At 47.8% G+C, this 14,829-nt stretch overlaps 1 protein-coding gene across 7 annotated transcripts in view; it reads left to right on the top strand.

Moving 5' to 3' along the window:
* Positions 1–1,301: 1,301 nt before the first annotated feature.
* Positions 1,302–14,829, top strand: part of MYB (MYB proto-oncogene, transcription factor) — a 28,105-nt gene continuing 14,577 nt past the window's right edge. Inside the window, exons 1-10 of one of the 7 annotated variants that reach the window (XM_027454485.3) lie at positions 1,302–1,509; positions 4,945–5,062; positions 6,689–6,760; positions 7,480–7,572; positions 8,000–8,220; positions 9,720–9,954; positions 10,726–10,806; positions 11,202–11,306; positions 12,645–12,902; positions 13,959–14,321. In XM_027454485.3, coding sequence (XP_027310286.1) covers positions 1,487–1,509; positions 4,945–5,062; positions 6,689–6,760; positions 7,480–7,572; positions 8,000–8,220; positions 9,720–9,954; positions 10,726–10,806; positions 11,202–11,306; positions 12,645–12,902; positions 13,959–14,321 — 1,569 coding nt within the window. In that variant the 5' untranslated portion in view covers positions 1,302–1,486. Of the gene's footprint in view, positions 1,510–1,917; positions 2,001–2,068; positions 3,817–4,944; positions 5,063–6,688; positions 6,761–7,479; positions 7,573–7,999; positions 8,221–9,719; positions 9,955–10,725; positions 10,807–11,201; positions 11,307–12,644; positions 12,903–13,958; positions 14,322–14,829 lie in introns of those variants that run through there. The other 6 variants (XM_038177423.2, XM_072035987.1, XM_038177420.2 and 3 more) reach the window with 6 other exon arrangements.

The raw sequence follows: 14,829 nt of genomic DNA, 5'->3' as shown, positions 1-14,829 counted from the left end.
CAGTCCACACTTTACAAAGTTATCTGAGTCATAGAGTCATGGAATATCCCAAGTGGGAAGGGACCCACAGGGATCATCGAGCCCAGCTCCTGAATCTGGGTTCAGAACAGAGCTGAATTAGTTTCCCAGTTCTCCTGGTGCCATTGGCGTTGAAGCACCCCCTTCCTGGCAGAGAAACGCTGTGCGAAGACAGAACGATTTCACCGCACGGGACACCTTCCCCCCGCACTGAGTCCCCTGGCGCAGCAGACCCATTTCACAGCTGGGCAAATGGAGGCCGGCAGGGCGGGCAGCTCCCGTCGGAGGTGTGAGCAGGGCGAAGCAGGGACGCCACGCTCATCCCTCGGGACAACGGGCGAGCCCGTGAAGGCAGCTCGGGGAGACGGGCGGGCAGGGCAAAGCCCTCCCGCTGCAGGACACGGGGAGCCCACAGTGACCCGACGGGGCGGTCGCCGCCCCCGGCCACCCCCCGGGGTTCGCCCGCGGTCCCGCGGCGGGAGGCGCGGCCCCGCCCCGGCCCGGCCCGGCTCGGCTCGGCCCGGCCCCCCCCGGCGGCGGCTCATTGATGAGCCGCGAGCCTTTGAGGAAAGGGCGAGAGCGCCCAAAGCGCTGCAAGAGCCCCGATTTTTCAAAGTGCAGCGTAGCCTGGGAACTTTGCATGTTTCGCCATTTTTCGCCTCCTGACTCATTTCTGTATCAAAAAAATGTGCTCTTTGGAGCTCGGCGGACACCCACCGCCTCTCCCGAGCGGCGGCGGCACATCCACGGCGCCTGGCAGCGGCGAGGGGAACTAGAGCAAAAATCCCCCGCGGCACGGGCAGCACCCCCCTGTCCCCTCTCCTCCCCCCCTTGCATTTCACACTTTCCGTCGGGGGGCGAGGGCTGCCGCGGGCAGCGCAGCAGGTGCACCCGAAAAGCGCCCCTAGGACCGGCGGGGAGGCACCGAGACCCCAATGCGGGTCACCAAGCCCCCCCCCCGGGAACGGCGTGGGGATCCCCGCTGCCCCACGCGAGGCGGGGGTCCCCGTGTCCCCCCCGTCCCCCCCCCCCCCGACGTGTCCCCCAGCGCAAGCCCTCCCGGCGCGGGGGCTGCGGCCGCACCGTCGAGGGGGTTGCGGGCGGGCAGCGGCGGGAGGAAGGGCGGGAGGCGGCGGGAGCCGGGGGGGGAGGAACGGGGGGGCCCCGCCGGGCGCAGCGCCCCGAGCCGCCCGCCCCGCGCCCCGCCGCCGCGGTTCGGGGCCGCCGCTCGGCGCCAGGCGCCTGCGCACTGCAGGGGCGCCAGATTTGGCGGGAGGGGGAGTGTCCAAAAGGCCTTTGTTTGATGGCATCTCTGTTTACAGAGTTTACTCTTTAATCTCAACCTGTTTCCTCCTCCTCCTCCCGCGGCTCCTCGGCACTCCGGTGCGCGGCGGCGGAGCGCCTGGGCGCAGCCCGGCAGCAGGGCGCGGGCTCCCCCCGTCCTCCTCCCCCAGCGGCCGGTGCGAGGATGGCCCGGAGACCCCGGCACAGGTAACGCGCCTGTCACTCGGCGCCGCGGACACCCCGGAGCGGGGGGCAGCGGCTCGGCAGACCCCCGACCCCCGCCCGGCACCGGGGCGCCCCGCGGCACGGCAGCGCCCGGCGCCCCCCGCCCCGAAGGCGCCGGCAAAGCGGCGGCCCCCGGACGGGGCGGGCGGCCCCGAGCCCCCCACGCGTGCCGGGGGGAGCGGGGCTGGGTGCCCACGGCACGGCGGGGCTCTGCGCCCCGCAGCTGCCCACCGGGAAGATGTCGGGCGCAGGTAGCGCGTCCCGTCCCGTCCCGTCCTGTCCCGTCCCGTCCCGTCCCATTCATTCATTCAGTGCCGGCGGGGTGGGACGGCAGGTGGGCGGCGGGCGCGGGGTTGGACTCTTTTTTTTTTTTCCCTTTTTTTTTTTTTTTTTTCTTCTTCTTCGTCTTGACTTGATTTTGCAGCCGCGGTCCCTTTGCCGTCAGGAGCGCCGGTGCGGTTGCGCCCCGCCAGGTTTGGCTTCTCCCCGCACACGCCGCTCGCCACATGCCGCGGCGCGGCGGCGCGGGCGGGCGGCTGCGGGAGCTGCGGCTCCGACGGGGCGCTCGGCGGGAGCTGTCACCCGCGGCTCTTCCCCGGGACGAGGGCGATCCCGGCCGCTCCGTGCCGTGCCATGCCGTGCCGAGCCATGCCGTGCCGTGCCGTGCTGTGCCATGCCAGGGGCCGGGGGCAGCGGCGCCCCGGGGGCTGCGGGCTGGGCTGGATGGGACGGGACGGGACGGGATATGGATGGATGGGGTGGCCGCGTCCCCCGCTGCGGGGCGGGCGCGCAGTGCGGGCTTGTTGTCTAATTAGCCGGGGACGGCGGGTCGGACACGTGGAGGCTTTTTTCTCTTTCTCTTTGCAGCCCGGCATCCTCCCCGCTTCCCCTCCCCTCCCGCCGGGCTGCGTGTGACAGGGGAGAAAGTGCCGCTCCCGCCTTTCCCTGCCCGTCTGCGGGCGGCATTCGGGACCTCGGGGCGCGTCCCTAAGGGAAAAGGGGGCTCGCGGTGCGGGAGCGGGCGCAGGGCCGCCGGGCGAGCGCCGGGCCGTACTTTCGGTGCTGGCGGGGGGGTGCCGCCGGGGCCGGCTATGAATCAGCCGGGCTGTCTCTCCCGACAGCGAGGGGCAGCCGCCGCCTGCCTCGCGGGCGCCTCCCGCAGGGCCCCGCCGGGTGCGGGCTCGGCCGCCGGCCCCGGGGGGAGCGGGGGCGGCGGGGCCGGGGCCGGGGCTGCGGCAGCCCCGCGGGGCGCGGAGCGGAGCGGGGCCGGCGGCGGGAACGGGCGCGGGCTCTGCCCCGCGGGGCTGCTGCCCAAATTCCTTCAATCACGGGAGCAGCGGCGAGTCATTTCCTCTCCTCCCCCCCCTTTTCTCCTTTTTTTAATTTTTTTTTTTCCATTTCTTTCTTTCTTTTTTTTTTTTTTTTTAATTTTCATTCTTTCCCCCTTTCCTCCTTTTCCCTCTTTTTCCTTTCCCTTCTTTTTTCTTTTCATTCATTTTCTTTTCTTTCCTTTTTAATTTTTTTTCCTTTCCTTTCCTTCCCCCTCCCCCGTACCGTTGCCCCCTTCACCCCCTGCCGCGGGGAGCCGCGGGCGGGGGGCAGAGGCGCAAAGCGACGCTCTCCCAGCGCCCGGTGCTCCTCTGAAGGTGCCGGGCGTCCCTAAACCCTATGGCCCCTCTCTCCTGCTGGAGAGCACAGGTAGCACGGCGGGGCTCGCTGCGTGCCGCGGCGGTGCCCGCCAGGCCCCGGTTATTTAAATAACCCGGCTGCCTCGCTGGCATCGCGGCGGGATGGCCGTGCCCCGCTGCGGGACGCGTCCCGGCTGCTTTTACCGCCTGCGAAACTCGTTTTCAAACCGATACTTGGAAACGGAGCCGCAGAGCTTCCTTTGGCATCCGGGCAGTCGCCCAGCTGTCTCCGCGTGTCGCTCCGAAAAGCGAACCCGCCGTCTGTGCGGGCCCCACGGGGCTGCCTCGGCTGTGGGGCCATGCGGGCTGTGGGGCTGTGGCACCGGGCCGTGAGGCAGGGGCACCCCGCAGAGGCCGGGGGGAGGCCGCCGGCGTCAGAGCGGGCTCCGGAAAGCATCCTGCCACACGCAAGGTTTGTGGCACATGCCGCAGGCCTGAGGGCGTGATTAGCCCCGCGGAGTTTCGGAGAGTCTACGCTCAGCAGCTTGCGTCTGGGGAGGTGTTGGCGTCTTGGCTGAACAGCCCGTGCCTCGACTTAAAACGTGATCTCCCGACAACGGGATAACAGGGGAAACAATGCCCGGTGGTTACCTGGCGGAGGGTACAGTGGATTGCTTTATTACAAAACGACTTGATTTGAATGTCTCAGTCACACCTAAACACGCCGCACCGTACCCCACTGTCAGCTACATCACAGATAGCATAGCATCGTCCCTTTTCTAGCACTGTGGTTTCCATCGCTCAGCTAAAGTGTCAAAACTGCTGTTCATATCTTAGAAGCTGGAAATAAAATATTTCCCACCAGAGAGGCAGCTCTTGTTGCAAAACACTCCTTTAGTTAACTGAGGTAGAGCAAGGGCTGTTTGTGAAAGCAGTAATAGAGCCCTTTCTGCCCATGGATAGCCTCTGGGGAAATCCCTTAGTCATGAATTAGGTGAGTAGCAGAGTATTTCAAAAACACTACGAGGTATTTAGAAATGGAGTAGAGGTAATAAAGTCTTAAGTTAGCAAACTGGGTAGTATAAAATGGCTCAGTCATTCATCTGTTGGTTGCAGGATATTAAATATCCTTGTCCTCGGCCCTTGTCTGTCTAGACCCATAAATGGCAGGCACGTTTTACATTAGTTTATTACATGTTAATGCTACCACTTACTGGCTTTACTTAATTAGAGAAACCTCTGGCTTCACAGATAGGGTCCATAAAGATAGTCTCAGACAAGGTTATTACTGGTCAGCTTTTTGTATTTGCACACAGTTTATCTTATTTGGGAACAGTAGCGCTATCTGTTCTATTAAACATAATAACCCCCTAATATTTTTCAGAATGTGTGGCATGAGTTAAAGATTTTGAGCGTGCACTTGTGTAATGGACACAGCCTCTAGTTCTCTTTATTGTCCCAAACATTGTATTTTAATTTGAAACCTTCATTGGTTGAAAGTTTGCCAAATGTGTAATTCACCACTGATCTAACAGTATGAGCAGGTCTAAACATGCACAGTAATAAGAAGGTTGCCAGCCCTTTGCTTGTATCTGTGGATACCAAAAACAGCAGAACCAGTTCGGAATACTAGAACAACAGAATGCAGAACAAAATCTTGTTGTGCAAGTTTTAAAACTTTTATCTGTGTAACCTTTGTAAAGATTGTAGTGTTTTTTTGTGTGCTTTGTAATTAAGCAGCTCAAGTCCTCATGTTCCGCTCTGTGTCTCCCTGTGTTTCCTTCTGCAGTATATACAGTAGCGATGATGATGAAGAAGATGTCGAGATGTACGATCATGATTATGATGGTCTGCTTCCTAAGACTGGAAAACGTCACCTAGGAAAAACCAGGTGGACCCGTGAAGAGGTACATATGAATTCATTCATCTCCAGTGTGTGAAAAGCTGGAGAGAGAGCATGGATCACGTTCTTCTCTGAGTACTTATTTGCATGCCAACTTCAATGACAATGCCAAGCACATGAACAAGGATGTTTTCCAACTATTAGTTACATTCAGTGCTTTACTTAGCTTTGAGGACCACTGTTTTCTTTTAAATAAAATATGTAAGCACCTTTTTTTTTTAAATGTCCACCAAGGTCTATGTTACAGGTATTTGAGTCAGTGCAATCCCTGTTGGAGAAACAGCTCAGGAGTCACCTGCAGCACTGCTGGGTTGTTAGCGCTGCCTCTTTTTGTTTGAGAATGGTTGCCATGTGAGGATTGACGTGTGCTCAGTGTCCCACAGCAGCAAACAACTGTGGCAGACACTGCTGCAGTCCTTTTGTGCCATTTGAAATTTGCACTTTAATTGCAGTGTTATGATTCTGAGTGGAAATAAATTAAAAGCTGGAAGAAAGAAACCCAGCGGTACCAAAATTGAGCATTCAGAATGTGTTTGGCTTCTGAAGGTCAGAATGCGTCTTAGTCACAGTACCCTTGTGCTGACTTTCCAGATAAATTCTGGTATCAAACTCCTTCGCCAGGTGGAAGTCCTGTGGCCATTTAACTGGTTTGAGCTTATTGTGAAATACATTAATACAGTTATTAAGTTATGTTTTGATTTTCTTCTCTCTGACAACCTATATTGATATATAAACAGTGGCAGGTCACCTCTTGTAAGCATTTTTTTTTTTTTAAATCATAGCCTGCTCTTGCAGGGATGGATGTGGTCTTGATACAGTGTGGGAGGAAAGGATGGCAGCGTAGCCCAATGGCCACTTTCCTGTCACATGAACTGGGAACAGACTGAGAGGCGCTAATGGGGGAAAGGGAGGGTCGCTGCTCTCCTCTTATCTCTTGGGGCACTTCTCTCTTGTGTTGCACGACTTCGATCTTTCCCAGGACACGGCATTGCTTTCCTTTGTCTTCAGGGTCTATATTTCTGGCCTTACTATTAAAAATACTGGGACAAATTTCTTGCTGTTGCAAGTATGCAAAACTCCCTCACAACGATCAGGAGCAAAAAGGAGCCATTAATTTTATTGCGCATTCATTGTACGCGGACCAGCAATGAGCAAATTACTGGAACTCCCATTACTTGCAAGACATTTAAAGCTTGAGGCTGTGATTTTCAGAGGTCTCCAGACAGCTGGGTGCCTGAGTGTTACTGAATTTCATTGTTTTTCTGATGCTTGGCATCTAAACATCCATGCGCTCCTGTAAATCCAGTACTAGAGTAACAGTTACATTGCTTTGAGCAGTAAAATGGGAATGTTCAATGCAAGTCAAACAAGAGCACAGAAAAAGTCAGTCTTTCTCCTAGAAAAGAGTAAAGAGCCCACCAAAATCAATTTCTTCTGATCTAGGTAATTAAAAATATGAGAAAAGTACAGACCACCTCTTCTTATTCTCAGGACATGAACAAACAAAAGAAATAGGTGCATAAAGAGCTAAAAAGGGGACACTTTTTGGAATACATTTCATTTGCATTGTAAGAGATTGCAATATTAATTATATTTGTTTGTTTGTTTGTTTTGTTTTTTAATGATTCAGGATGAGAAACTGAAGAAGCTTGTGGAGCAGAACGGCACAGAAGACTGGAAAGTCATAGCCAATTTCCTTCCTGTAGGTGGACATTGGTTTCTGTTTCCAGTTCTAGTGACAACTCTTTATCAGAGGGTTCCAAGTAAGGGAAGGGGGAGTGGCTTTTCATAGTTCATTTTTTTTGCAGGAGATATAAAACCTCTGCAGCTGGGGACCTCAGAAGTTTGGTTAGAATATTGTGGAAACCCATACCTTCATTTTCCTCGCATTTCTCAGAAATGGTTGTTTCATCAAACATGCTACAGTGGTGGGTAGGGAGAGTTGCACGGTAGATGGTCAATATAACACTGAAACAAAATGTCTTAGCACAAAGGAAAAGTAGCTTTGGTGAATTATAAGTGAGTGGTTTAGAAAATAATTGTTTTGTGAACACTTCAGCTCCTGTAGAAATACTACATGTGAAAACACGACAGCTATTGTACCAGATGGTGAAGATTCAGCTTGTGTAGTTGTGGCAATACAGTCATAACTGCAGAAACTATGGAAATATTATCAAATTCAGTGAGCACGCTGATAGTTCAGCATCTTCTCAGACTTCCCAAGTCTTAAATGTTTAGTACAGTACAGACCTACTGTACCGCTCACATGTCTTTGGTTCAATTACAAAACTCCCACGTGTTTAGTCATCGTAATTGGCAGTGGAATATGTCGGGGACAAGTGTACCTAGATAAGAACATTATCAGTCTATGTTCATCTTTTTCAAAGAATGATCTACTTTGCATGTTTTACATTTCACTAGAATCGGACAGATGTTCAGTGCCAGCACCGATGGCAGAAAGTACTAAACCCAGAACTTATCAAAGGTCCATGGACTAAAGAGGAGGATCAAAGGGTAATCAGTTTTCCTTTCCATCTGATTAATACCTTAATAATGGATTTTGTGTTTTGGGGCAAAATTCCTAGAGACTTCAGTGGTCTCAGCTGTAATGTGGTCTGAGGCAGAACTGATCCTTTAGTATCAATGTTGAGTATTTGTTTGCATAGTGCTTTCTGAATTTTCTACACAAATTAATTAATGTTGCTTTACAGCACTGTCACATAGAAATGCAATCTAGAAATGTCTTAATTATTGCCAGATTTTTTTCCTTTTGGGTAAACATGTAAATGGGAAATGGGGAACCTTAATCACGTGTTAGTTTTACCTTGGCAATTTTGAGAAATGTTGTTGAAACTGTTACCCCACCACAGAAAAAAAAAAACAATTCATTGATTCATTATGCATCATTAAATACAGGCAGTTTTTATGTCCTTCTTTGAAGGTAATAGAACTCGTGCAGAAATACGGTCCAAAGCGCTGGTCTGTCATTGCTAAGCATTTGAAGGGAAGGATTGGAAAGCAGTGCAGGGAGAGGTGGCACAACCATTTGAATCCAGAAGTGAAGAAAACCTCCTGGACAGAAGAGGAAGATAGAATTATTTACCAGGCACACAAGAGACTGGGAAACAGATGGGCAGAAATTGCAAAGTTGCTGCCTGGACGGTAATGATATATACCTTCAGCTTTTAAATAGGAAAAAAGGGAAAAGCTGCAGGTCTGAGCAGGCTGTATCAATTGCCTCGGCCTGCACATTATACATCAAAAATTTTGGAATCAAAACGTGGCAAGCCAATGACATCAATGTGTGTTTGTCTCGGTGGGGAACTCTACTATTTGGTCAGTATGTGGAACAGTTCGATATTTTTATGTGCTTTTAATGTTTGCCAGAGTCAAAAAAGCAGTAAGTAGAGCAAGACCATGACAGTTTCCTAAATGTATATGCAGTCTTATTTTGTGCTTTCAATTAATCGACAAGATTTCAATTGGTTTCACAGTGAAGGATCAGACTCTGCAAGTGGAACTTTACATTCAGCTAAGGGTATACCTGCAAAGTGACATCCCGTCTGTTTATTCAGAATGGTTTAAGAGAAGGCTGCTTCAGCATTTGTAATTGCTCATGAATCATCCAGTTTTCACATGGTAAAAATCCATGTATAACATAGGAGAAAACGACTTTCTCACACTAGAGTCATAGACATACTTGTCTCATTGAAAATATATGCAAAAGTTGTGTGCAATTTCAAAGAATCAGTGTCTTACACACTCTGTAGTAAAAGTGACTCAACATCAAGTGTAGTCAAGCAAATAATGTAACAAAAGAGGGTTTTCCCTTTCCATTTTTATTCCTGTTTTTATTCCTGGCAAAACATCTTCAAGATGTAACTGTAATGCCTGAGATCCTTTTAAATGGGCATTCTGTAAGGTTTTTTTGCCTTCAAGAAGAAAACAAGAAAACAGTTGCCACTTGGCAAGTTTTTCTGTAGCCTTCACACATCACAGATACTAATGTCAACAGTATCGTGTGGTGGTGATTTTTTTCAAGTAGAGGACCTGTTGCTAAGTGTATTCTTACAGCCTCACAGATTTTAAGTTTGCTTTTTCTGATTCATGTATTTGAGAATTTGAATCTCAGTTTCCCTGCAGCTAAGAAAAATCACAACAGCTTTGTTTACTGGATTTGCCTACATAGGACAATGTTGTCATTGTCTAGGTGGCCAATTGGAAAGTTGTTTGGGAGTTAGTCTAGCTGTGCTCCATAGTTTTTCTTTCCAGCAATGGAACACAATAAAACAGTAAGACTTACAAAGATGCTGTTGGCAGTCTTCAGGGCAGTCTCAAAGGTTTGTTGGCCTTCTCTGTCACCTCACCTCATGAGAAAGAGGTGAAGCTGAAGTTGTTAATGTCTCATAGTTTGAGTACTTCAGGCTTAGAGATTACTTCAAAAAATGTATAAACAACATTACCCCATTTGTATTTTTCCCTGCCTTTTGTGAGAGGCTGAGAGTAGCGTCTGTAAAGGTCAGGGCTGGAGGAAGGTCAGGGAAGGGCTGAAGGTTTAAACAGAAATGCTAACAGCAGTTTCCTGCCCGTTCACCTCAGTCTGAATTGGAAGCACTTGCTTTTAACACCCCTCACTTTTAACATTGGTGTTTCTGTTGCAGGACTGATAACGCTATCAAGAACCACTGGAATTCCACCATGCGCCGCAAGGTTGAGCAGGAGGGTTACCTGCAGGAGTCCTCCAAAGCCGGCCACGCCTCGGCAGCCACCGGCTTTCAGAAGAGCAACCACTTGATGGCCTTTGCTCACAACCCGCCTTCTGCCCAGCTCCCAGTGGCCAGCCAGCCCCCGCTGGGCAGTGACTACCCCTACTACCACATCACTGAGCCACAGAACGTAAGCTCCCAAGAAACATTTTTGTTTTGCTGTGTTTAATGGGTGGGTGCGATTTGGCCGTATCTGATTCCAGGAAGAGCGAAGGGTTTTTTCCTGGTCTCTGAGGACGTGTTTGAGGTCAGGCAAGGATGGCTTTGACTTAAGCACTGATGGGTCTATGTACACTTTAAATTGACTGCTGGTGTTCAGGTGGTGGAATCAGGTTTAGCGTTTTTAGTGTATTGTAAGCAATGGGAATGTTTTGAGTACTGTTTCTTACAGTGGTGAATATATATGCATTTTGAAAATCAGTTGAATCTGGTTAATTCTGTCTTGTATGTCAAAATCTCCCACATTCACTTCAGTCATATTCTGTTTATGGGTTGCCTGTCAGAACCAAGTAAACAAGTATTGTTTTTAATCTGATTCCTTTCCTATTAGTGATTAATAATGAAACAGCCCACTGCTTTAAACACTCACATTGTAGAGTTTTAGACGATAATAAATTGCATCTTTTGCATTTTCACTTCAATTTAGAAAAATCTTTCAAATGCGTCTATAAATTATTCATCTTTTCTCATTCAGGAAGGGTACATACTTCACATATGAATTTTCTTTCTTCCTCTGTAATGCTCACTGTCATATTCCTAAAAGCTGTTTATTTTGCTTGTAAATATTTCTGGATTTTTTTTGCTATTTTGTCTCCATATCTTATAAATTTTAAAGGCAAATTTTTGTTTAACACAAATTCACAGTGCCGGCAGATAACAGTGTTTTGTTTTTTTGGCCTAGGTCGCTGGTCAGATCCCATATCCAGTAGCACTGCATGTAAATATTGTCAATGTTCCTCAGCCAGCTGCTGCAGCTATTCAGGTAGATAATTTGAACATAATTTTGAGAGTCAATTTGTTAAACATTTGCTAAGTCAAAATGCAAACATCTTACATTAAGGAAACATGTTAATGTAATATGTGTGGAGAGAAAATGGGGAAGGTGGGGGAGTTCTGACAAGGCTAATAATTGTTTTTTCTGAAGTGAATTTAACACACAATAGTTGTCTTCTGGTGTGGTAGCTTTCACTTTCTCCATTTCAAATGTCTGTACTGAAATTCAGCAGGGACTTTGATAGTGGAAAACACAATTTACGTTTGTTTCATCTTTGAGTCTAATTTGGCTATTATAACCACAGGACGGCAAGCCATAAGCATTTTAGTTGCTACATCCTATCAGACCTTTATCTTTTCTTTTCCCTTAACTCTTAATTTCAGAGACACTATAATGATGAAGACCCTGAGAAAGAAAAACGAATAAAGGAATTAGAGTTGCTACTAATGTCGACTGAGAATGAACTGAAAGGGCAGCAGGCATTACCAGTAAGATTGTCACTGTGTGCTTGGATGGAGGGATAGCAGCATTACCCCAGTGCTTGTCTTTTTAACTTTTTATTCCCCCTTTGCCTTCGATACTAATCAAGGCTCTATATTTCCGTTTTAAAAGGATGAAACATAGCACATGTATACTCTGTATCTGCCTTATAAATTCTTCGATAAAAAAAATCAATTTGCGGGTATTTTACTTTGCAAAGTGGGAGCAGGGCTGGGCTCTGTAATATTACATAATATTGGAACCATCATGATCGTACTAAAATGAAAAATCCCACAGATCTTAAATCAATAGGATCTGCATTTCTGAAAGTGTGCAATGGTTCATATGATGAAAATGTAGTGCCTGTACGTTAGATTTTTCTTCTCTGTTGTATTCTTCTCTTCAGCTATGTTTTATACTTTGTAAGCTTCAGACCTGGTGCATGTTTGACAGTTCGTTTTACTTCTCCGAATAGTGTTAGATCCTTCATAACTGCATGTGTGGAACAAATGCTGGCTATTACTGAATTCTCACACTTCGTTGTATATGCCATTGGATGTTAATATGTGAAAAACCTTACTTAGTCACTTAACACCATCACCAAAGCCAAGAATCTCCCCAAATCGTTTTTGAAGATAGGTGATAGCCAGCAGTTTCTTTTATATATATATATGTTATTTTTTTTTCTATTTTTGGGTAATATTTAAATTAATAGTAAAACAACTGCATGCATGATACGTTAGTTTGGCCACTTTTTAACTTTAGTTAATATTTTGCAATTTCTTCTGTTGCATGATCACACTGGAAAGAAACTTCTGTTAATTTGTTCTTCTGCTTTCCTAACCACGTTGATTTGACAGCCTCTTCATTGCATTGGTGTAAGCTGTAGCGTTAGACAGGGATAGAAGAAGAAAAGGAGATAAGCAAACAAAAGCAACTCTAACTCTAAACCCTTTAGCCTTTTACAGTGCTGAGTGCTCACTAGGGAACTCCTGCCGTTTCTTGCTTCTCACAGAAAATGGCTTGCAGACAGCTTTTGAACTGTTTGGAGTTAACGCAGTATGCATTGATAACATGTTAGTCATGATCCATGCTCATAATCCTGGAAGTAAATTATGAGGTAACTTTGGGATAACAAATAAGATGCTGATATTACTTAAAACAAGATCTTGCACTGATGAAAGGAAACATCTTGACAATTGTTTCATAGGCATAAGTTTTTAGATGATGATGCAACTACTTTTATCTTTCCTCCAGTGGCATCTGACACCTTGTGCAATTTCATTGCTAAGTTCCTTCTGCCTTTCCCCCCCCCACTTTCTCTTTTTTTTTCCTTCTTCTTTTAGACACAGAACCACACATCCAACTACCCCGGCTGGCACAGCACCACAGTTGCTGACAATACCAGGACCAGTGGTGACAATGCACCTGTTTCCTGTTTGGGGGAACACCACCACTGTACTCCATCTCCACCGGTGGATCATGGTTGCTTACCTGAGGAAAGTGCATCCCCTGCACGGTGCATGATTGTTCACCAGAGCAACATCCTGGATAATGTTAAGAATCTCTTAGAATTTGCAGAAACACTCCAGTTAATAGACTCCGTAAGTAGAACTGCCTCCTCAGGTGAATTTGTGTGTGGTCAAGGAGTAAGGGGAGAGGAACTGGGACCATCCTAAAAGTGTTTTTTTTTTTCTTTTTGTTTTTCATTTTTCTGAGTAACTTCTAACTGCTGTGAGATCTGAAGCTTAGCTTCTGTATAACAACACACGGTTGCTCGTAAATGAAGCCCCCAGCTGTGAAAACGTGTGCTTTTTGTGGGTGTCACCCTTTCCTGCTGCATCTTGGTATGGGGAGTGTGATTCTTAGCAAATACACAATAGGAGTTTGAAACAGGCTCTTACTATATTGCATCTCCTTAAACTAAAATCAGAGACACTGTGGAAGATTTTAAGCACTGAAACAAAACTTTTTTATATTTGAAATGACACATTTTGTAGGTTTATGTGTGGCTGCTCATGTATCTGCATCCTTTTCTAAAACTTTTTGTCGTAGCATCAATAGCTGCTTCTCAAGGCTTAAGGAGCTTTTCCTGGCATATGTGAAGAAAACATGGATTTTAACTTATAGGTAGCTGAGTGACATTGACACGGCTTTTTCTCATTATGGTCTCCAAGAAACCGTATATAACAGGCGTGGTGCATTGAAATAGGTTTGTTGGTGTCACCTTGCTTCAGCTGCAGAGATGGCTGCTTCATGCAGTGCCATGTCACATTCATCATGTCCAGAGCAGTCATGCTGGTTTAGAGACCAGTCCTGGTTTAGAGTCCAAGGCGCTCATTTCTCTGTAATGATTTTCTGTCTTTGTACCCTGCAGAAAATGCTGGACAAGCAGATAGCAAGGACCTCATTTGACTCATTGTTTCTTTAGAAGCTCAGTTGCCAGCAACACTGTTAGGGTGATAGCTCGATATGCTTGAGGTATCAACTGAAAACACACAAAAGCCATCAGATTATTACTACTCGAATAAACAGGGTCAAGTGGAAATGAATTGGGAAAGACTTTGCTGGTGGTGGTTACTGGTATATCCTAGCGCTGTATTTTCATGAGGTGGCACTATACACTGTCTTATAGCTCCGTGCCTCCCACGTTGTTTCAGGATCCTTCATCATGGGGTGATCTCAGCAGTTTTGAATTCTTTGAAGACACAGACACTTCGGCTAGCAAAGCTCCCTCAGGCAGAGCCGCACAGCTTCAGCACAGAGCGGCCAGTGCATGTAGACCTCCAGGACACCCCACCACAAACCTGAGCAAAATCTTGTCGAGTCAGGGCCCTCCTGGCTCACCAAAGTCCTTGTCTGCCTCACAGGGCAGCCCGGCTCCGTGGGTGCTTCTTCGCAAAAGGAGAGGGCACTCCAGCCCCTTAGCCAGTGGCCACAGTAGCGCCTCGGTACTGGCTGACGGCAGCAGCTCAACTCCTAAGCGCTCCCCTGTCAAAAGCCTGCCCTTCTCTCCCTCGCAGGTAGATCAAGACTTCTGCACAGATGTTACTAATTCTCAAAAGTCACCGCAGTGTTAACAATTTAGAAACTAATCCCTTGGAACAAATGACTAATTGCCGTTGTGCTTGTTGATTTCACTCTGTGTTTGAATCTTCTCACTGCTCCTAGTCTTCACCACTGGGTTCAGATCACCAGCAAGCTAACTGTTGATTCTCTTCTTTTAAATTCATCTGTGGGGCTTGGGTTTTTTTGTTTGTTTGTTTGTTTGCTTGATTTGGATCATTTTTGTAGGAGAGTACAATTGCTTGCTTTGCTTTTGCTGTTAACTCCTTCAACTACCAGAGTTTAACATTTCTGATCATTTGTAATACTTTCCATCTCTGTCCACTTACAGTATGATTCACATTGACATAGAAAACCCCAAGCTGCGTTTAAATAGCATTCAGGTTGTGAGACAAACTGACAACAACCAGAAAATTCAAATCGTGGCTCGTCATCCTCAATACCAGCCATGTGGGGTGGAGTAGG

Source organism: Anas platyrhynchos, chromosome 3 (assembly GCF_047663525.1).
Source record: "Anas platyrhynchos isolate ZD024472 breed Pekin duck chromosome 3, IASCAAS_PekinDuck_T2T, whole genome shotgun sequence".
NCBI classification, from domain to species: domain Eukaryota; kingdom Metazoa; phylum Chordata; class Aves; order Anseriformes; family Anatidae; genus Anas; species Anas platyrhynchos.
Note: the sequence above shows the minus strand (reverse complement) of the source record. Positions and strands in the feature narration are given on the sequence as shown.